Source organism: Motacilla alba, chromosome 3 (genome assembly GCF_015832195.1).
Source record: "Motacilla alba alba isolate MOTALB_02 chromosome 3, Motacilla_alba_V1.0_pri, whole genome shotgun sequence".
NCBI lineage: Eukaryota > Metazoa > Chordata > Aves > Passeriformes > Motacillidae > Motacilla > Motacilla alba.
Genome location: NC_052018.1, coordinates 111581316 through 111604877, shown reverse-complemented (window position 1 = coordinate 111604877; position 23562 = coordinate 111581316). Strand labels below are relative to the sequence as shown.

General features: G+C 42.7%; 1 protein-coding gene across 1 annotated transcript; it reads right to left on the bottom strand.

Annotated features, from left to right (window-relative positions):
• Nucleotides 1-1927: 1927 nt before the first annotated feature.
• On the bottom strand, nucleotides 1928-23144 carry PAPOLG (poly(A) polymerase gamma). The gene is made up of 23 exons (XM_038133892.1): nucleotides 23094-23144; nucleotides 20301-20459; nucleotides 20129-20195; nucleotides 19407-19488; nucleotides 19214-19323; nucleotides 18580-18633; nucleotides 17386-17497; nucleotides 16422-16511; nucleotides 15702-15840; nucleotides 15492-15564; nucleotides 15289-15409; nucleotides 14916-15000; nucleotides 14576-14629; nucleotides 12905-13024; nucleotides 12554-12663; nucleotides 10601-10722; nucleotides 10344-10513; nucleotides 9340-9428; nucleotides 9192-9262; nucleotides 8104-8175; nucleotides 7461-7514; nucleotides 6598-6692; nucleotides 1928-4301 (listed from the first exon to the last, which is right to left on the bottom strand). The coding sequence occupies exons 1-23, from the start codon at nucleotides 23108-23110 to the stop codon at nucleotides 4241-4243; spliced, it is 2127 nt and encodes a 708-aa protein (XP_037989820.1). The 5' UTR covers nucleotides 23111-23144; the 3' UTR covers nucleotides 1928-4240.
• Nucleotides 23145-23562: the final 418 nt, after the last annotated feature.

Genomic DNA, 23562 nt, shown 5'->3' with positions numbered 1-23562 from the left:
GCACTGCGGGTTGTGCTGAAATTCTTAGTGAGGCATTTTCACAGAGAAACAAAACTAAGCAGAAAACAAATTTGTGATTTTTTTAAAATTGTTGTTGTTAGGAGGATAGTCTAAAAGGAAAAGTTGTTTAATTTGCAAGCTTATAAAAAAGCAACAAGAAAGAATAGTGGGCTATCATGTAAATAGTGGGTTAAAAATCAATAGCTGGTGTCAGCAGTGTCTAGAAATACAGAACCCTTAAAACAGTCCTTAGGCAGATACAGTAACTTGTGTACTGGGAATCCCCACTGTGGGCATAGACAACCTGACTAAAGAAAAAGGGTCTCCCATTCAGGGAACTTGGCTTCAGTTTCTGGTCTTAGCCACAAAATTTCTGTCTGGCCCTTCATAAATGGTTAATCTCTACACCTAAGGTTCGTCTGTTAAAGCAGAAGGAAAGCCTTGGGAAAAAATGCGTGATACTTAATTCCAAAACAATACAAAAAAAGAACTTCTGGTGGGCACTCTGTCCAATTATTTTGGATAAAAAGTCATCTTAAACATTGGTGTTAGTGGTATCCATTACATAACAAATAGATCATCCCATGTTTGACAACAAAACATCTTAAGTAGTTGAAAACCAAAACAATCTAAGCTAAAGAAACAGTGACTGAGAACAGGCTGAGGTTCTCATACAAGCAGGAGCTGATGAAATTATGTGGTGTTGCTTAGAAGTCACTGAGACTGTGGTTAGTTTCTATTCTGTAGCCTTAAACTTTTCTAAGTAATGGCTTTGCTTTTGTTTGACGTTTTTAGACCTTTGCACGAGGACAGACAAAAGTGCAGCAGGGTTTCCCCACTGACATCACAGCCACTGAAATCAGGGGTGACCTTTAAGGTTGAACACAAGATTTGAGTTTGAACACACAAACCTCTGCTGGAGCTCCACAGCTGGGCTGCTGGACAATCCACCTCAGCTTACTTGTTACTGAAAGGTGAACTCAAACCAACTTTAAATAGCCAGAGAGTCTAGAGAAAATTGAGACGTTACCTTTACTGAATTTTCCCCATTTGAAGTCACCAGCATTTATGAATGAGAAAATGAACATGCTGCTGATGACTCATTTCTGTAAGAGGAATAGTATTTAGTAAACTGATTGATAATTTTACAGGCATGTACCAAACATTTACCCTGAATTACAGCAAAGTGAACATCTCTGTACTTGCACAATTTACCATTTGGTGTAAGGCAGGATTTATTTAGTGGGCAAACAGAGGAACAGAAACAGGGGATTCCCTGGCCTTCTCATTGCTAGTACTTCACTGCTTGCAACAGGGTCATTTTCCTCAAAATACGATTCCCAGGGGTACATTTTTGTCTCATTTAGTTGTAACTAAATTACTACAAGCAATCGCTCTACAGAAAACACAGTTTCCGTGATTTTCCAGTTGTTCATGATTTGGCCAATTTGGTAAACGCTTTGAACAAAAGCTACACCAGGATTCTTTACAGACCCTCCCAACACGTTATCCTGCATAGCAAATAACATACAGGATTAATTAAAGACCTGTAAAAACATTCCAAATGAGTGGAGAAAATTAACATACGCTGCACCATCTAGACAAAACCAAAAGTGAATGTAATGACCAGTTCCAAATCATGCAAGAAACAGAGACTTCGCTTTCAGAAATACAATTCAGAGCCAGTACCAGCTTTCAGTTTCCTGGCAGCCTAATGCCTGTTTCATTTGAGAGAGCAGAAAATGCAGAAGTGTAAAATAGCTGGTATTTCTTTAGCTTAGTTATTAGAAATCTCTGTCGGATTGCTCATTATGACAGGTTTCTGCCTTTCTGCTTAAGGCTGTACATAACAAAACGAAAATTCAGTATCAAATAAATAAAAAGAGGAAAAACAATCTAACAGAAATCACAACAAACATCGTTCCAAAGCAGTGCTGAAGGCATTTAGCCAAGAATTACACATCAAGTGATTCACAAAACCTCAGCTTTTCTTCCTTGCGTGCATGCACTCAGAGTAGGTGGTATAGCTTTCTGTTCTGGCCAAGTGACCACACTGGAAAAACAGAGCAGAATTAAAACTGCAGGGATAAAATAAACTCTAGCCTGTTCTAGCTTTAGTACCTTCTTGCTACAACCTCTTATTTTTATCCTATTATCATCAACACGCATTGTTGGTTACGGCTAGTCAACACTTCCTATTTTAAGGCCACATTTTCAGTCACTCCCTGTTTGCCAATACCTTTTCTTCACATGATCACATACACTGCCCCTTGAGATGATTTTTTAGGAAAAACAGAACAAATATGACTCAGTCATTTTTCTACGAATGACCATGGGGAACATATGCTTTAACTATATTCAAAGAATTCTTAAACTTTTAAGAAACTCCTTTGCATTTCAGAAACAGGGACATGAAATTCAGCAAGGAGGCCGTGCTGGTGTCACGACTGGGATTTTTTGCTCTTCCTTGGAAAAGATTGACCTTGCATATGTTTGCCAGACTTGCTTTCAGCAGCCAAAATTTTCAGCTTTCTCTCCACTGCAAAGACATGCAGAGAGTGAGGTGGATGGTACCCACAGGAGGCAGCTGATTGCCAGGCTGAAACCGAAACAGGGCAGGTTATTTCTCCTCTAGTTTTCAGGACTCATGGGAGTTTCACTCATCACTACCAAATAATGTATTACCCAGTTCAAATTCAGAAAGAGAGACTCAGGTGCAAGAGGGAAATCAGAATCATCAGAGGGAAAAGGAAAACAGGCAAGAGTCTGAGATCACAAGAAATGAAAAAAAGATGAGGTATGAATAAGAAACAAGGTTGGGAGAAGACAGCATGAGGATTCAGTGTCTTCCCAGGAAAGAGGAACTGCCCAAGGATGAGCAGTCCATATCAATTTCTTGAAGGTCAGACAGCTGAGAGTTTAACAGGCTGTATTTTCCAGAATAAGACCAAAAATCAGTCCCCAGGCTACTGCTTTGTCAAGACCCTCCCATAATAACACCCAAGGTCCACCAGCCTGGAGCCCTGAGCCCTTGGGCCACGCGCAAGGGCAGATGATGGATGGAGAAACCCTCACCCATGGGACAGTCCGCACTGGCCAACACGATGCAGGCAGCAAGGAGCGCCCAGCACCGCTCCAGGCTGGACTCCAGCCCGGGGCACTGACTCTGCTTAGTCCCGCAGGGCTCAGGGCGAGGCAGGCACAGAGGGGCTCAGGCTGTCCCCGCAGGCGGGTGGCCGCGGCGGCAGCAGTGACGCTCCGCGGGGGCCACACGCGGCACTGTCACAGCACACGCAGGCTCGCAGCCCGCCCCCGGCGCAGGAAGCCGGCCCGGGCGTGGGACGGGCACAGCTCCCCTGCGAGCCCGGGAAAGGACACGCAGCCCCCGCAGCACGGGGCCAGAGAGAGGGAGCAGCAGGCTGGGCTGGGCTGCGTACGAGCCCTTTGCCTGCACCCTCCGACCACGGCTCTTCATTTACTAGAATAATGCACAGGATCACACTCTTTATAAGAAGTGTGATGAGGTAATTGCCAAAATACAGCCAGGAGTTTTTGCTGGTCTTTTTAGGCTCAACAGCTTATGTCACTCAGTGTTACATAAGACAATAAGCCCCCTCTCTCCCACAACCAAGTTTAACAAACCTCAAGATACCTTTTTTCCTCTGCTTTTTCCTCCTTAAGGCAAAAAGTAAGTACTTTCTCTCACTTTCTACAGGAAAATCAATTGTTACAGCCAAAGTGTAGGTGACTTCACAACAACTGCTTCTTTGCTTGTACCTAATGAGTAAAACCACAGATGTTAACTCCTGCAAGGGAACTTCTTGCTCAAAGTTACTGACCAGACACAATTTCAATGCAGAGCTGCTCCTCTTGGAAGAGATTGAGATGAGGGACCCATGCTCAAGCCAGACACCCAGCAACCAGCTAAGAAAGCAGAGAGAAAAGAACAACGTTTGGAGGAAGTCTGATACCAAAGCGCTTCCCTCACCGAGTCCTTACGCAGGAGTAACTTCCCTTCCAATCACTTTAACAGAGCAGAACACCGCAGTTGAGTAAGTTTCAACTTTATTTACAAACAGCTGAATTCTAATCTGCAGAGTCCCGGGGCAGCATCGAACTTCTGCAGCATCCAGGGAAACTCCAGAACACTGACGTCACTTAACATCACACTTGACATGCTTATATGTCAAGACACATTAAGATAAGACGTGTAATTCACCAATGGATCAAGTCTGAGAAACTAGTAACCTAAATTCTTCCTGAATGTTCTTCTCAAAACCCTGAACATTCTTCTTAAAACCCTAAGAGTGAGGAAGACAATAAAAAAAATTATAAAGAGCAATTAGAAGATAACCACAAAGCAAGAGCAAAATAAAATGATCTGTGTAAAGGTATATCCACAGCTAGGTTACTTTAGTTTGAGAAATAAGTGCATGTGCTGACATGGAGCCTATGAGAAAATCATCCCTTAAACAGTCTTGGAACACTCATGTGGAAGAATTTAAAAGCATGGGAATATTACAGGACTGTAGTCTACTACAAAACACTTCCCATATTCCTTTTGCTGTTTATCTTATCACCTATTCAGCTTCAGTTCCTTCAGATTCATGATGGATTTGTATTTACACAGGTGCTGAAGGTGTATACCTCCTGTAACTGGTACACAGAAGTGACAACGTTGGAGTGCCACTGTTTTAGAACAGGTCACGAAAAGGAGGCAACCATTTTATAGACCCAAGGTGTAGCTCTGCTAAAAGCTACTTAAGTAATAGGGGTACTGCTTCTTAATTTTAACCTAAATCAAAGCCTTGCAGTCTAAGTTTTGGGGGTTTTGGAGGGTAGAAGGAAGAACAAGGCCTCAAACCCACTAAGGTCGATTTCTAAGGGAGAAATTGCACTTGAAACATGCTGGAAACCAGAGAAAACGGGAAAAAAACCAAGTAGATTGTGATAAATGTAGCCACGCTTTCTCCACGGGTTTGGGATACTAGCAGCAGAGGGAATGCTAAGGAGTTAAGACATGACAAGATAGACACCACCTCTTATTTCCTCACAACCCTTCAGTCTCATCACTAAGGTGGATAGTTAAGATGTTCAGAGCTCAGATTTGCTCTTTAAGACAAGCAACTCATTTTAAAACAATTCCGGGGTATCTTTGTCCACATATCAAGCTGGGACTTCGGGTGAGTCATGCAGCTTGCAAAGTGCACAGTGCAGAGGGCATTAAATCAAACCCCAGATCCACCAGAAGCAGGAAAGCAAAGCAGTGTTCCTGGGCTCCTCAGATTTACTCTAGCATGGCAGTTTAGTGGTGGACTTGGCAGTCTTAGTTTACAGCTGGAGTCTAACCTAAAGGTTTTTTCCAACCTAAATGATTCTGTGACATTAAAATTCTGTAGAACGCTTTTTTCTGGCACTGCCTTCCTCCCATCCCTTTAGAGTTGGTTTAGTTGTTTAGATTTTTTTAAGCAGATCCCATCTGCACTAAAAAAAAAATAAAAGAAAAGAAAAAGAGACTAAAGATTTTAAATTTCACTTTGAAGATAGTTTTTTACAGTACATACAAAAATACTCTGGAAAAACAACTTACAAGTTCACTCACAAAACCACCAAATGATAAAGAAATTACAATAGAGAAATAGCATAATACTTGTTTCATAGAATCAGAATTTCTCCCCACCCCCCAAAATCCCTAATGCACTTAGCTGGGTAAGCAGTGTTATCAGTTTACAGAACCAGACTCAAGACTACGACAGGCTTTCATGTAAGCATTTGGAACAGCTTCCAGGGTTTATCTGAAACCACTTTCTGCATGCAGCTTGCAGGTAGGCAGTAGCGTCAGGACAGCCTGAGCTGTTGCAACGTTTCAGTGCATCTTCACTGTGTGTTCAGAGTTGGGCTTTACTGGCCAGTGACACACAAAAAACCTCTCAAGTCTCATGCTGGAGCAGTCTCGAGACAAAGAAAAGTATCAGATAACACAGCACGGGACACGTCTGTCTAACCTCCATGCCTTGGTAGCATCCTCTGCTGCATTTCCTTCAATACTGAACTCATTCAGGGGCCTCCACGGGAGGCAATACCTGGGCAGTGCATGGCTGTGCAAGGCAGGGGGAAGCTGCGAGCCAAGGAAGCTGAGCACCATCGTGAGAGAAGCACAGGAGTGCGCGTGCCCAATGGGAAAACAATTGGAGAGAAGAACGATGCATGCACACGAATCAGGCAAGCACAAAGGAACACAAGCACGTTCGTACACACTTGAAAACAGAATGTGGTTGCAGCAACTAATTAACCCTGGTGGTATCTAGACGTTCTGAATCCAAGGCACAGGACGGGTTGGTTTTTGTAGCTGTTTCAGCTGGTGACAATTTAGACTTTTTAAAATCTCCTAAAGGTAACCGTTACAAGCACATGCAAAGAGCAGTTCAAAAGGAAGCAAGCATCTAACAGCAGTATAAAAATCAGACCATGATTTTAACTGGTCAGTTCCAGTAGGGCCACAGTAACCTTCTACCTTTGTTAGTAACTACAACACACATTCAGAATAAGGACTGGTAACAAGTGATTATCCTCTTCACCTGAAGATCAACCACTTACCCATTAAGGGTAAGTTTGATGGATCTTTTAATAATACGAATGCTATTTGTTGGAACAGGAGATGAAGAATCTGGCAGTTCTTTACTGGAAAGCCTCTGTAACACACAAACAGATGCCACAGGAAAAAAAAAACAAGGAGAAAAGGAATTTTTAATTAATTATTGAATTAATTTTAAATTCATTAATTCAGAAGTAGCAGCAGATAAACCCTTTCCTAGCTGAATAGAACACCCTTTGTGTAACATTATTTATGTACCAAACCTGTAGAGCCCAAACCCATTTTTAGAGAAGCCTTTTTTTTTAACCACACCACTTATTTAATTACCACCATATCCAGAGGAAGAACATTTTCCCCTCTGCACAATTTTTTTCTTGCATGAACTGAGACCAGTACATCTCTGATGGAGGGGGAATATTAGCTGTGAGTTGCTCAACAGCACAGTAAAGGAAGATTTTTCTCAGATCCATGGATCAGGAAAACAGAGTCTCTACTGTCTGGATCACTTCCAGTCTTACAGCCCTCAATTTCACAACATTCTACATGACACAGAGCAGTTAGTCACCTGTAGACTTCAAAGCTTCCAAGTCTCACCACAGAAATCAGTATACAAGTACTGATAACAGTACAAGAAAACCAAACCAGGACACAAACTCAGTGTCTGAGGGCATGGAAACCTGGTTTTCCAAGTTCCAAACTTGGGCTTTTGTGAAGGCCATTGCTCAGTTATTTAATTTGTTGGAAGCACAACAGGCAAGACCCTACTAATCCTCAAACCACCAAGTTCAATGGTACGTAAATCTTCGTACATGTAAAGGAAACACTGGCTCTGCTTTACCTATGAACAGAAATGCACAATAAATACCTGTGATCTTGATGTGATCACTGGAATCTGCATGGATTTTCCATCAAGGACACCCTAAAAAAGCCAGAAGGGATTTGTTAGGCAGCATTGCCAGGTTCCTGACTGAGAGGCAGCAAGTTCTGGCAGCGAGGATACCTTAAAATCACACACGCATTAACAACCCATGGGGCGTGGGTTTAGGTATCCTGAAGCCCTAAAAAACCACACAGACAGTGGTTCAGGTATTTCAACCCTCACCAACAAGATCTCATCTTTACTTGAGGGTGTGCCCCTCAAGAGTTAATGCCTCAGTAACAAGCACCACGAATAGCAAAGCTCTTTATCTTCCCCCTGAGAGGCCAAAGGATTTAGTCTTTACACCAGTTTTAATTTACATCAGTGAATCAAAGAGTTTTAAAAAGAAAATTCAATATTATTTCAAACATGGAAATGAATTAGACACTACCAAATCAACTAATAGTAACATTTAAAAGACAGGACACACAAGTGCAATATCTGGGGAATGAGGACTGAAATAAGCTCAGGGAAAAAGTGTATTTTTGTTTCCATCAGTAAACATGCAGAGAATTTATGTGAGACAGTCTAATCACTGAACTATTGAGGTTTTCAGTTAGTTCACTGAGTAAAACCACTTAAAAATTACATTTTTTGCAGCTCTCTTCCTCCCATCTTGAGGGTATCCACTTTCTGTGAAATCGGAGTCCCACACGTTTAGCTGGAGGAACAAAATACACAGACTCAAAATAATTGCTGTGCTAAAATGTTCTTATTTGGGTACAGCTTCCACTCGAAACATTAAACGTATTGAGGCCATTCTTTAAAGAATATTTACACAAGTCCACCATTACCCCACAGGAATTTCAAGCCTCTGAAAAAGCCCTACTACCCAAACCTTGAAATCCGTACTTGCAATATTCAGTACTAGATTACAGTTCTACGAGATGATTCTTGGTAAGTGCCAAAACTGAGGGTTCTTTCTCTGGTTGTTCTTTGCTTGTGCCTCAAATCAGAGGTCAAGCTCCAAGAACTGCTACTTAAGGATATTTACACATAGGAATAAAACAAATGAAATATTAATCTACAAGTTCCACCAACCAAGATTTAACAAGAAACTCCACACTATCACTTCAGAAGAAATGCCCTATTGAGTAGGCTGCTGAATTCTAAAGCAGCACAACTATCAACAAGCACTCAAAAAGCATCTGCCAGAAACAGATTAGCTCATACTTTTACACTCATAAGATTCATATCTTCTTCGTTTGGAGATAGTTTTTTTCTGAATTAAGAACTGCTTCCAGATGAGACAGGTCACTGCAGTGACAGATAAGTACAGCAGTATTTAGATACCTTGGCACCCGATGAGAAGCAGTCATTAAGTGAAAATATGTTAATAGTTACACATCATATTCATTATGATTACATTCTAGAACAACTAGAACGTAAATTTAGATTCCCAAATCCTTTGGGGATGTATAAAAGCATTCATTTTCAGTTATTTAACTCGTTCTACATCAGTAATTAATACTGCCTTTAGCCCTCCTGGGCCTAGCCCCCCGTTCTTGCCTTTTCTCCATCTATGGCTTTTTGGGGGCATTCTCCCGGTGTAGGTGGACGAGACACTTTAGAGGTTGGTGAATAATGCTGCTTAGCTGAAGCACTCTTAGGATCCGTGACTAGAGTCCCACTTAATTTATGCTGCTCTTGCACAAAACACGTTCTGAGTTGACAAACCGTGTTATATCCTGGAATGGTGCAACCAGTGGGAGGTCCCGATGTTCTTAGTGCAACTGTAGCCTCCATTTCTGTAGGAGACACCTGGCTTTTAGAGTTTGGCCGCCAAATTAAAAACTACATTCCACCTACCACTTCAAATACATACTTGGGTCAGTCACAGGAATGCAAAGTCCCTTAGACGTGGATGGCTCAGCTACACTGTTGGCACCACTACAACTCTGACATTCAACATTTCTATAAAAGTCAAACACTTGAGTTATAAAATGCTAGCTTGTAAGATACTGTATATGTCATTTCCAGAAAGTGCATGCAAGACAAACATCGACCTCCTTAGCTCCTTGTCAGAGCTCTATTAAACAGCACAACCTCCCAGGCAATGCAGCACCAGACCATCGTTTTGCTGGTGCATTTCAGACTGCAGATTTAAACTCAAACGTTTTCTTTACTGAGTTTTATGTGCTGATATATTTTCCCAGATCAGTCCACCCAGCACACCGTGCTGCTTTGAACCACTGTTCTGTTCTACCCGGATGTCCACGCAATTTTTTGTGGTTTGGCTTTTTTCCCCATGTGACTCCTAGAGTATCAAACATTCTGAACGGAGAAGGTATCACACATTTGGTAGGACTGGGCAATTACTCCCAAGATTACGTATTCTTCCTGTGCTTAGGGATAAACAGACTTCCCAGGAAGTGACAGACACTTTTACGGCCTGAGTTCTCATACCACTCCACTAAGTCAGCAGCAGCTCTGGTGTTTCTGACACCAAAATCAGTATGTCATTAGAACTTAATCTACTTGGCATTAGCAGTGCTTTTTGTTAGAAAGAACAGTCACTTGCACCTAAAATACTCCAGCTTCAAGCTACCCACTAACCCGTGAAGATTTACATTCATGACTAAATAATTTCCCTGGCGTCAAGTTCTTCATTCCTACATGTTCATGGATATTATTTAGTTTTTTTCAAGGATTCCTTTAACCTGGTCTCCTACCACATGCCCAGTGGAGATTCCAGCTTTGTTCCTGAAGCTCTTAGAACCCTCCAAATGCTTATGATCCGTATAGATCCAAACTAGAAATCCTAGACTCATTTACAGTGTGAGTCAGTTAAAAGCAGCTTCTCCACAGTTCCAAGGTTATGGCACTAACCTTTCTGTGTCTGCTGTAGAGATGTCCAACTTAGATATCTTATTTAACGAAGAGGAATTAGAGGGTGTTCTGGAATCTCTGTCTTTGGAACCATCCGAACAGCTTTCACCTAAAGAAGACCTTTTGCACTGAAGTCCACTATTATTTTGACTAATATCTGACACCCTTTGCTGAAACGACAGTTAAAAAATAAAGTCTTCAAGTAATCATTAAAGCTTTTATTAAAAATTACCAGAAGCGCTGGATTTTTATTATACCTTCTTTCTTTTCTGTAAGGTTCCTGCTGGCAAAAAATAATGGAGTTGCTTTCTCTTCACATAAGTTGCCTCAATCTTCATACCTTCCTTTAGGATGTTGAGGGCACTGGCCTGCCTGTAAACTGACATCAAAAATTGTAGCTTAGTGGGGATGTTTGCATTAGTGCTGGTGAGTTATATTTGGTTTCTTTAGAAACATCTCTGCCCACCCCAAATGAAGAGTTCCCAGCTAAAGTTAACACAAAATTCTGCCCAAGCACTGCCGGTCACCACAAGAAGTGACTGCGACCTGTGATGCCCATTTCACATTCACTACAGCCCAGCCACAACAGGTGTTTGAGTTCAAATTTGCATTTTTAAATTCTATCTGTCCGAGGAAGCCAGACTGGATTTTAGGGACATCTGAACTTAACAGACTCACTACAATTGAAACAGGTTTTTCTCAACTGCCTGCAAACAGCCTTTAATGCAACTGGCAAAGGCTGTAGCAGCACAGCAGTTATTATAGAGTTAAGTCACATTTAGATAAGCTTATCTAACTGGCCTGTCACTGGAGCATAACTGGAAAGTCAGCTTACTGACACACAGAGTGGGAATCAAAGCAAGGATGTGCAACCCAAAGGCTTTGCACAGGAGACCAGGAGTGAAATAAAAGCACAGACATGGGCACAGACACCAGTATGGGCAGTTCCTTCAAACGAAATTCAATAGTTTGTACGTAAAAGGGAAATAAAGTTCACTGAACAAAAGCCCTCCAAACTGAGCCTTTTATCCTTGAGCTTCTCAACCTGACATTAATCTTTGCCCTTTAAAATTATTCTCTCGAAGTCAAGGCACATGGCAACAGCTCTCTGGCACAGAACTATCAGTCCTCCCCACACGTGCCAAAGGATTTCCCACCTCTCAAGGAACAGCCTTTCTGTTCAATTCTCTCTGGATCCACACCCTACACCCAGCACATACCACAGGCTGTGCTTCACTAAAGGAAGAGCACACAGCCACACTAACAGTGTTTGTACACAGAGGATTTACCATCAGTTCTGGCCTCTCAGCAGCGTGTAAGTCTCATTAATATAATTCACATTTTCCACTGAAATGCAGTGCCACTGGATGTACGTGTAAGTACAGAAAACAGTGCAAGTCTGAGGAAATCACCCTGCCTGCCTTGTAACTCAGAGGAGAGTTTTGATGCATTTTTCTCTGCTTTTCTCATATCCCAAGCATGAGCTATGAAGGAAGTCAGGTTTTACTGCTTTTACTCATGTCATCTGAGCAAAACACAGAAGTCATGCTGGTGCTATGGATAAACTCCAACAAACCTTTACAGCATTTCACTGTTTAGAACTCTGTCCTAACTCACTTGTCACTCAGAAGAATAGCCTGATTTCCTTACTATTCTAGCATTATCTAACAACACCTTCAATATTAATTTATTTCTACATCTATCAAAAGCACTAAAAAGATTATGAACAGGAAATTTACATGCAAGACTGCATGTAATTACCTTATGACAACCCAGCAACTTCCACAGCTCTGGGATCACATTATACACAAACTGTCTTGGAAAAATAGCATCAACAGGCATCAACAACTCCTTTCAGAGCCCGACACAGTCACTTCCCACTTCCAAAGTTCAGCAGCTGACTACTGTTTGACAAGTATAGCTACCCCAGCAAATGGGCATCTCTGGGCTGCACAGCTGACTGCTCCCCACAAGAAATGCAGTTTTGTGAGGACTTATTTCACATATGGTACACTGTGTATGACTGTAACACACTTTTAAGATGGTCTTACATTGACAAATGTCAAGACAATGTGGTTTTGAAGCTAATATTTTGTATGTTGCTATCTACAGGGATATCTAATAACAAAAGGAAGTATGTTGTGAAGGAACTTCCACCGGAATGAAAAAGAATGAGACTCTAGAAGGCTAGAGCAAAAAGAGAGCCTTACCTGTATCTGTGAATGACTGTATCCCATGTGTTAGATCAACGTTAGTCTTTACTGCACTTTCTGCTTTCTTAAACACAAGCCCAAGAAACCACATTGATACATATCCACTCCTAGAAAGAGACAGATTCACAAACCTGAGTTGGGCACAATACCAATCATTTGGGATCTTGTGCATTTTAGTTGTTCAGCTTAGAGCCAGCCCAGAATTTCTCAGAGCACTTCTCCCTGAACTGCTCCCTTCTTTAAGATTTTATTTTGCCAGAAGCTTACTGAACCTCCCTCACCAATGAGCTGAGGGCAATGAACATACAATTTGGCCAATGTGAACTTCAGAAAAGTAAAAAAACTCACTGTTTATAGAGAACTTCATTGCCAGGGAAAGACTGTGGCTGCACGTGTGCAATAGTTATAAATTCATTCCTTTCCAAGTTTCCAACCAGCACACGGATTTTAGACTCGACGAGGCCAATCCTAACAAAAACAAGAGGGATTTTATTCATTTTTAACTGTACCCAGCTCATCAGTTAGATGCCTTTTTGTAACACAGTGTTAACCAATCAACAAGGACCAAGTTTCATACAGCTGAGCAGACACGAGATCTTTATATCACATACACACACTGTAATCTGAGATGTTCCCAGTGACATTTGTGCTTTTGTTTCTAAAGACAGATCCAAGTAAGTTTCACATGTACTCTGAGCAGCTCAGATACAACACTCCCACCTGTAACCTACGATGAAAATAACAAGGAGCAGATCCCAGCACCTCTGGGGTGCAGCAAAACTCCTTTTATTTCAAGGAGAACAGTGGTTTTGAAAAGGCTCAAGCACAGCTGCTCAGTTACACCCAAGTAAAGATGCAATGCTTCTGGCAGACTGATCAGTGAAAACGTAAAAATAGTTATTTTAATAAACAAATCATCTCGTCAACGCTCCCCTCAGAAACTTCCCTAGGAAATGAATCATGACCACAAGGGCTTTAATTTCAATAAAGTACTGGCATTTCATCCTTCTGCCTAAAACTCTGTTGACTTTGAAAGCAGTCACAAATCTGTATGTTCTTCAAAAACATCCTATGTTGATGAATAACAGACATGTTATCTATTTCCAAATCCACTCAAGAATTGGTCAACCAAACTTTTCCTTATAATAGACTGAAACAAGCTTATCTTCTGCTTAGCATTTTCCCAAGCTGCAAAACTGGAAAATTCACCTCTATTTCTGTCACTAAAAAAAAAAACAACAAACCATCAGCTCTGACCACAGCCAGAATTTCCCTTGTCTTTACTGTGTGGTACAATAAGCTTTGTTCACTCAAGAACATTTCACATTAAAAATTATTTGGCCCTCTGCCCACGCACCTTGTTGTACACAACTGTGACTGATATCAAGCTGCAGCTGATAAGATTTTCAGGTGAATATTTTAGAAAGTTCAGATAAAAGGCATTACCTATTAAAACTATTTTTAAACATTAAGCTATCTTTTAGAGATGGCACAAGAATTTTTTGACTTAAGGCACAAGCCAAACTTTGAAATAAAAGTAAAGTGCCCTCAGAATGGGTGTCTGTTACAGAGAGGTGGTTTGCTTCCTTACTTGAGCAAAGCAAGCCAAGTACTAATTTCTTAACAAAGAAACCCACTGGAAAGTCAATAAATACACGTTACAGTGCCTTAATTCCTCACCATTTCCCCTCATTTCAAAATTCACAGTGACTCAGCACATTCACATGGGTTAAATAAGTAATTATTGGCAAATCTCCTTTCATTGAAGAAAAGTAGGTCTGGAATAGGCTGACTACACACCGGTGCAATCTAGTCCTTAAATATTACAGTAAAACTCTTTAGGAAAACAAGTGTAAGGCTCTAGAACAGTGGTCTTCAAAGTAGGGAGGGAAGGGGGTGTACTCCATACCTAGTTGCATAGTTACAGGCTTTATTTGTTAATATAATTAACAAAAATATGGTGCAACACTCAATTGAGTTTCAGTTTTGCACCGGACCCACATTTAAAGCAGCACTTACCAGTTTAGGTGATGCTCTTCTGTGAAGGCACTGGCAGTCAGCACAATGTAATGCCTGAAAGAAGAAAGGCAAATGAGTACACTAGCTCAAGATTTTATTTTACATTCTAAACATCAGATGATTTTTCTTCTTGGTAGGAAAAATGCTGTGAGTGGCATAAGACAGCTTTTCCTATTTTCCCTATGCTTATACATACCAAAACTTTTATGATTACTTCCAGTTTCTTTAAAAAGCCCTAAACTGAAACACATCAATCCAATTTTCTATTTAGACCCCAAGTTAAAACTCATTATTTTAACCACTAATAACTTCAAGTTCAGACAACAGATTTCATACATACTTGTACTTCTGAAAGAAGTTCAGGGGTTCAAAGAGCTTTGACCAGTCTGATTTTCCTTTGAGAATCTCATCTGTAACTTCAAGACCTACAAATACGGTTGAAAACCTCATTATTTTTTAAAGATTACCATGACAAACTTTGGAAGATTGTGACAGTAACTGACAGAAGAAAAAAAAAAAAAAAAGCAGGAATTCCCCTGACAAAATGCAGATCCCACAACAGTTTATTGGAAATCTGGTCCCTTATTGCCTGCAATGGGCATATCTCCCAGAGAAGTCTTAAACCTAGTTTTGTTCAGTGAGGTGTTCTAATTCAGATGACATTGTTTCATGGAGCAAAAATGAGGCTTTAATAAGCACAGAATGTACTTTACCACGTTGGAACTCCTCCACCATGACTGCTCGTGTTGACACAGACACGTTGTAGGTGGAGTTCTGCTGTGGATAGGCCGGGGTGATGATGGGCATCACGTGGTACCTGTCTGATGGGTTCACCTGCGAGGTTACAACAGCTCTGTTCAGCACCAGCTTAGGGCAGAACAAAGTTTTAATGCTTCTGATTTCGATGGCTACCTACCCTAGGGTCCCAGACTGGTAAATTAAGAAAGCTCTCTTCAAGTCGTTTCAGCAATACTGGCTTTGGCCAATCCCTGTAGAAGAAAAAACAGTGAAGTGTCCATTTTAAGCTCTGCAATTCAGGGCTGCATGGGATGCTGTCAGTGTACATCTTGATATAAATAATTACAAGCGTTACTTCTTTATGCAAATTAAAATAAACAGCTTTTACCATTTTGAAAAAATCAAGAAGAACTTGTTAACGAGAGTAGAGGCCAAAGCATTTGGGTAGAGTTGACATATTCTTGCTACCAGCATGGCCCAGGAGACTCCACCAAGAAATCCCATGATGTTGGAGTAAACACCACGTCCTGGAATGGACACCACACAGTTAGTTTGTGGTCTTTCAGATTTGCAGCACCAGCTACACAATCTATAGAATTAACACATTTCAGGCTCCATGTCACTTATTTTTGCAGTGCAGCGAGGCCAAATTTGCTGGTATTTACAGTGGTGAGAAAAAGAATCAGTGCAACACCACGTGCCAAAATATTGCTACTGTGAAACTTGCTTCTGCTGCTACACCTACTGCTTCACTTCAATTCCCCTCAAGAGAAAGGTTCTGCCATTCTTCTAGTACTTGCTCTAGCCACGTGGGCAAATGGGACTTGCTTATTCCTTTTATACTTAATTGGGAATTTTTATCATTTGTAGCCAGGTTCCTGGTAAGCAATGCAGCAGTGTCTCATAAGCACTCCCCTCTTCTCTGAACTCCATCTCCACTAAAAAAAAACATAAGGAATTTACCACGTGGACAGGCCACGAACCTAAACTGAAAAGCTTTTAATACAACAACTGCCATTTACATAGCAATCCAAAGCTGAGGTACATCCAACAGCAAGCATGAAGTGCCTTGAAAGGTTTAAAGGTCACACACCACCCTGGCACTCACGTTTTGCCCACAGTTTCACCGCACGGAGCGTGAGCCGGAAGTTCTCCAGGTTGGGCACCAGGCGCAGTATCTCATCTGTAACCCTGCTGCCTGCGAGACAGAAGGTGAAGCACAGGAGTTCCCAGGAACAGGCACGAGGCAGCTGTTCCTACACTGGATCAACAGCTTACAGCTTATGGTTCAAGTCTAGGAAAACAGGTCTGGATTGCTTGCTTTGTGTTGAATTATCGATTGCACATCACCTTCAGCATCCTTTTAGGTAGCTGGTGCCCTCAACAGCTTTGTTTAGACTACAACTAGCATTTTTAAATAAAGCCTCTCCACAGGATGTTTTGGCCACAAACTGCAGTGCAGGAAGCTCCACCTCAGCATGAAGAAGAACTTTACATGGCAGGGTGGCAGAGCACTGGAATGGGTTGCCACGGGAGGTTGTGAAATGTCCCTCTCTGGAGGGATTCAAAACTCACCTGGACACATTCCTGGTCAGCTGCTCCAGGTGATCGTGCCTGAGCTGGGGGGTTGGACTGGATGATCTCCAGAGGTCCCTTCCAACCCTAAATATTCTGTGATTCCAGAAGCTAGGTTTCTTTTGGCAGCCAGCAACCATTAAACCAATTGGTGCTAAACTTTGAGCAAGTCAGACTTCAGGTATTTTAATTACTTTTTTTTTAATGAACGACCTTGTTTATCCTTCATACATTCTTATCAAGTGCCCTACTTAGTCATCTGAATTTCTGGGGCAAGCTGGAGCACCTGCTCTCAAACCAATCAAACAAACATGAGACACAAGTCTGTGTAAACACACAACTCCTTGAAATATCTAAATTTAGGCTCCCTGGTCGCCTCCTCAGAACTCAAGTACACCGGAGATCAGTTTCTGCGTCTTGTACAGAAATGTGGGCTGTGCAATGTGCACTCTACGCCAATTTAAACATCTTTACAAAGGTGTGCAGAGCACGCTCACCATTCAGGCTCCGTATGCATCTGATATCCAGGCTTTTGAGGCACGAGTCATCCCTGAGATCGAGATCGTCAGAAACCGTTGGCAAAGAGAGCTTGGCGAACACGAGATCAATCTTCAAGGGAAAAAAGGTTCAAACGTGACTTACAATGCGGCGCTGCCTGCAAACAGGGCACTAGCGAGGGACACTCGGTCATCCACGTGGTTAATATTTGTATTTAGAATTAGGGGACCACAGATAAATATTTATTTGCCAGAAAACAAGAAAACTGCTCTAAGTTCCCTATTTGTTTACAAAACCACCTTTTTTTTTTAAGCTCAGGAAAGGAAGGGTTTTGTTTTTTTTTTTTTTTTGAAAGCTGGAAAGATTACACTAAAATTAGAACTCCTATTAAAAGGAAATTTTTAATTAACCATAAAATTAAGACTAATTAAAATCACCTCAACTACACTTCAACAAATGAGAAAGCATTTTCTTTATGCTGCAAGGCTTTAAGCATTTGGCTTTTAGTATAACCTGAGGCAAGCAAATTATTCTGTGAATGTCTGTACCAGACAAAGGCCACAAAGAGGTCCTTGAAAAAGTGTCCTCACGATAGTAATTACCAAGCAGTAGCTTGCTTAGGTATTACAGCTAGCGGGTATTTATCCTCTACAGGAAATGTATTCCAGATAGAAGGATTCCTGCAGCTGACAAACTGAGGCAGGAGTCCAGCGAGTAGTTTTACTTCTCATTTTCCATGTTGTTTGTCTCACAGGGACTTCATTTTTGATTTGCAGCCGAACATCAGGAGATTTGTGCAGGGAACCACAACAGAAACACCCCCTGCAGAAAGGGAGCTCCTGTCAGAGCTCAGGGGAGTCAGCAAGGACACTGCCTCTACTCCCACTCTGCACATCCTTGGGAGATAAATGCCGCCCAAGCAGGCTACCCTGGTCTGCAGCACGGGGTTAAAAAAAGATGTCTCTCATGTTCCCACGCTTGCCAGGCTAGCTAGGGGCTTATTTTCCTAGAAGATCCCATTTTGCTTCTTCTGGGATAGGTTGCAGTCTGGCTGTTTAATAACAGTTCCCTAAATATGCTGCAATGTACCAATAAACTCATAAAACCCTGAAAAAGTTATCCTACTCTAAAGCAAGGAAAAAAAAAATCTTACTTAAAGGTAAGAAAAACCAAATAAAAATTAAAATTCTTACCTCAATGCCATCAAACTCAAATTTGATAACGGGTACATATGCATCCTCAATGGCCTGTGGAGGAGAGGATATCTCTAATAAGATATCCTTTTGCTACCTCAAAGTTTCTCCTATACTGTGATAAAATGCAGAATTTATGCTGAACTACTCAGTACAAAGACAGAGTTCCTTCCAAACAGAAAAAATGCTAATAACTCGCAGGCAGGACAGCACTATTATGGTACCAATATAGATTTTATTCAAAGATCTTATTTAGGCAAGAGATTGAGAGGCTGATGGTGTGCTGTAACAAACAGTGCACAACAAGCCACCAGTATCAGTGGCTCTAAGCCCTTCCTACATCCAAGGTGAAAACACAGCTGCCAGGGACAGCCTTGCTTTTTGATACAACTGACTCGTTCCCAAAACACGGGAGGGGAGAGGGAGCACAAAAACTCTTTTGTGATGTGCTCACTGGGGAAAGGAGCCGAGAGCTGGACAGCAACATTTTCATGCTGCATAAACCAGTATATTGGAGGGTACTCAAAACTGATTTAATGTTGGCTTGTGAGATATTTGCTACCAATGCAAGCCTTTAACATGAATATTCTCAGTGTAAAATTTACACAGTCCATCAAGCAGAGAGTTTACTCACTCTCAGGTTTTTCACTTCCTCTTGATTCTTCAGCTTTTCAAAGAATGACTGAAAAAAATCTGATCTTTCCACGTGACTGGGAGCAACACAAAGGGCATCTATGTCCGAACCTGCAGAGAGATTCCATTGCTCCTGTTACTGCTGGAAGTCACTTTCCAGCATCAGAACTATGACCAGGCACTGAAAGCACTACCTTTGGTGTGTACTCCAAGTCTGTAGGAGCCAAATGTAAATATTTTGCCACCAACTTGCTCTGTTATTGAAGGGGGAAGATTCTGTGGGTAGAAGAGAAAGTTTAAGGTGCACATTACATCCTCTGTGCAATTTAACTTGCACGTAAGCTATTTAGAAAAACTGCAACAGCCTGCATAAGCAATGTCTTCTCACTCCCTTCCATTTTAGTTTCTTAGGTTTTGATTCTGTTTTTCTGAAATAAGTTGAGCTTGCAACTCCAAATAAAGGTTAGAGGTGATGTAGCAGTACTTCTATTAATTCATACAAATTAAGACCTATTATTAGACTTCCCTGCAGCAGAGGCACATAAATTAACACAATCTAAGAGCCATTCAAAGGGCATGTCTAGAATCATAATTTCAAGCTAGACTGAGTGCTGTAGGCTGTCTGGGGCAAGATTAGTGCCAATTTTAGCATCTTTCTCATCCCCGATGCCTTGTTTTAGCTTTGTTAACAGCTACGAGTCAACTGATTGAGCCAATGCAGGAATTTATTCAGTTCCCCAAAGACTATGAGACCTTGATCTTGAAATATCTTTTACAGCTTATTTCAGAGGCAGTTACTACAGCTCTACTTGATATTTAAGAAGTTAAAGGCTGAACTTCAGCACAGATCCCAGCAGCCCAGCCTTTAAATCAAAAGGCTTCAGCTGTTTTGACAAAAACAAAAAAAAATTCTTACCTTGCTTTCAGCAAGCTCTGAAATCCATTCTCTGACAAAGTTATTCAGTTTTCCAAGAACAGTTGTCCTGTAAAGAAAACTCATGCTGAGTTTGCTTAAAAAAATAAAATAAAAAAATCCCAAACCAAAACCCAAAAGCCCAAGAGGTTAACAAATTTTACTCTTGTTATACCTGTGATAGAGTTCTTCCTGATCCTCAAACACCCCAAATGGCTTCATGGCTTCAATCAGCTTCTGGGTATGGATGTGGTCTTTGTCACTAGGAGGAGCCAAGCTAATTGGAGAGGTAAGTCCATAGTGCCCTTGAGGCTGGTTCTGCTGCCTGGAAGTACTGAGAGAAAACGCAGGAATGAGTACACAAAAGAAGAAAATCTTACTGGAAAACACCCCTTAGCTTACACTGCACAAATCCATTTCTGCCTTTTCACCCAATGTTGAGAGAAAGGAGGAAAAAGCCTTGCTTATCATTTTCAGAACACTTGACTTCACTTAGAAGTCACAACTAAAAAAAGGATTTATGGATGTAAGAAACCATCCAAGATGCTGCCATCTTAACACAATTTATTTGCATTGCTCCAGCCCACCAGAACTGATCACTGGGAAACAAAAAGGTTTGAAACCCTACGGACAGCACAAGTTTTGGACATTTCAGTTTGAATTTAAGGAAATCCCAAATGGTTTCCTGCTAGCACCAAACAAGACAATTCAACTTATTTTAATTGAATGTTTTTGTTAGGTTTCTACTGATTCAGGAAGGGCATTGTAGTTGATTGTAAAAGCATATAGGTCTGTTAAACAGAGCTGATGCAATAAATTCGGTGCATTACTAGATAAACCCCTTGCTTTAGAAAGGGGAAAATGGATTAAAAGCACCTTATTTTGCACTACCAGCTGAAACCAGGAGAGAGAAAGGACTGGGACAGGAGGTAAGAATGGTGCTTAATGCATCTCTACAGAAACCCCAGCACCAAAAGGGGGACACACCCAAAAGGTCTCATCATGCTCATCAGGGTCCAGACCCAGACCCTAAGGCTTAATTAAGGGATTAATTGTGCCATTACTTAAGCAGGATATTTCCCTCCTTCACATATGTACAGCCTCAAAGATCAGCTGGGCTAGGCAAGAGATATTTGTACCTGTTTAAGGCGCCTGACCCCATTCTGGCTAGAACAAGACTGGGAAATGTTCAAAGGCAAGCTTCACCACTTCATTTTTAAAAAAGACAGCTCCTTATTTTCTAATTTTGGCCTTTACCCCCTCTCTTAAAGAGATTTCCCTCTCTTTAAGTATCCTTATGCAATTACACACAGAGCTTCTAGTCAGATAGGGGATTTTTTCCCCCCCTTTCCTCCCTCCAAGCCTGTTTTTCAAACTTTCTTCTCTGTGCTTCCCAAAAAGCTGGGGGGGCAGGTATCAGGACTGTAGTGCTACCAACTGGTGTCCCCAGTCAGAAAAGCTGTTTATTTCCAAGCCTAACTAGGCCTTGACCTAATTTACCTTGTTTATAGACATTGACAATTTCCACTTCATAAATAAAAATATCCATAATGAATATTTTCCTTCCTATGATATCATTTTCATAACAAATACAGGAGGAGAGCCTGTACTTAATTGCTGTGCATTACAACGAAATTAAAACACCTACAGCAGCAGCTGCTTCCATGTTTTATGCATTGCTTGCGTTGTACAACTTGCACTTCACAAAGCCTGCACAGAACAAGGGCAGGATTTAGGCTACACCAGCATTTAAGACGTTTCCAAGGTACAGAAAGGCACCACCTGCCTTTCATTGCCTCATTCTGCCTACAGATAATACCACTGGAGACTGACGTAAAGCGCAGTATCAATTAGATAAACCTAATATTATTAGCATCAAATATGTTTATTTTTAATTAAATATTATTCATATAAAATTCCTCTAGTCAACAGCAGGTATTTTTCAGTTGCTTACACATATTACTGATAGTTTGACCTCACAGCTTAAGAGGTGAGGGAAGCAGCACCTGGAAAGTGAGTTTCACTGGGTGAAACTTTAAAGAAGTTGTCGCCCCTTTTGGAATAAGAAATAAACAAAGTCCTACTTTGCTCTCTCAAGCATATAAGCACATGATTAAGGGATTTTATGGGTCCTAACACACATGGTCACTACCCATTCACCCACCAGCCTTCTGTTTAAACCAGAATCCTGCTGCACTTCAATATTTTGCCAAATCTTCTTACAACCTGGGCACCACAGCAAAAACCTCCAATGGGTGTCTGTTCTGGTAAACCACAATTTTACACAAAAAGCCATCCTGAGCGGATTTATTCCGGGTTTTGCCCCTTATTTACAGCCTCCCCAAGCCGCCAGGCGTGTCACCCCCACACAGGCGGGTCCAGGGCTGAGCTCACACCGTGGCACAGGCCTTCAGCCACCGCCGCGGGGCACAGCGACCACAGAGCCCAGCTCCTGAGCCACCAAAACCAACAGCAGCACCCAGGCAAAACAAGGAAGGAGGAAAATCCCCACCACCTGGGACCTTCAACGAAGGGAGCCCAACTCCACCCTTCACCGCTGCCGCACCAGCTCATGCTGCGCGGAGCCCGCGGGCGGCTGCTGCCGGCTCAGCTCTGCCCGTGCCCGAGGCTCGGGCAGCCACTCCTCTCCTCTCCTCCGCACGGCTCCGCAGGACGCGCAGCCCCAGAGCAAGGCGCAGCCCCGTTACCGCCGTTCCTCGCCGGCCATTGCCGTTGCTTGGCGACGGCGTCGCCGCCACACGCGGTGAGACCCGGGCGAGGCAGCCCCGCCACCCGCGCTCCACCATTTATTTCAACCGAGAATCCCTCCCCTCGGGCGAGGGCAGCTCCGGCCCCCGCGGCCCGCCGGGGCCCCCGGCGGGGCAGCTCCGGCGGGTGTCGGCGCCCCCAGCCCGCCCGGCCCGGCGCTGTCCCCTCAGGGCAGGGCGGGAAGGCGCCGCCGCCTCACCCGCGCGTCTCCTTCATGGCGCGCGCGCACAGCCCGCGCCGCCGCCCGCGCTTCCCGCCCTTCTGCACCGCCGGCCCCTTCCCGGCGGCCCCCGCGCCGCCCGCGCCGCGCCCCCTGGCGGCCGCCGCGGGGTGTGCCCCCCCCCCTCCCCTCACGGCGCCCCCGCCGTCCCCTCAGGCTGCCGGCGGGCTCCCTGAGCGCTGCTGGGGGACGGCGTTCCTTCCCGTGGGCGATATACGTTCCCCGAGGAGGATATTCCTTCCTCGAGGAGGACGTTCCTTCCTCGTGGCGCTGACAGACGCGCCGAGGCCGGGCTAGTCCGCGGCGTGAGGCAGCCCCGCATCGCACCCTCCCTCCCTCCCTCCCACAGGATGCTCCGGCTCCTGACATCCCCCTTCCAGAAAGGAGGGGTAAAAAAAGAACGGGAATCGCCCTCGAATTAAGCTCCTGACACCTTCCTGACATCCCT

What these genes read in the sequence shown, in the direction of transcription:
- PAPOLG (XM_038133892.1), bottom strand. An exon ending in CAGGAAGAACTCTATCACAG is followed by an intron (nt 20,196 to 20,300) that starts GTATAACAAGAG and finishes TTTTCTTTACAG; the next exon opens with GACAACTGTTCTTGGAAAAC. An exon ending in AATGAAGTTCTCTATAAACA is followed by an intron (nt 12,664 to 12,904) that starts GTGAGTTTTTTT and finishes GTCTCTTTCTAG; the next exon opens with GAGTGGATATGTATCAATGT.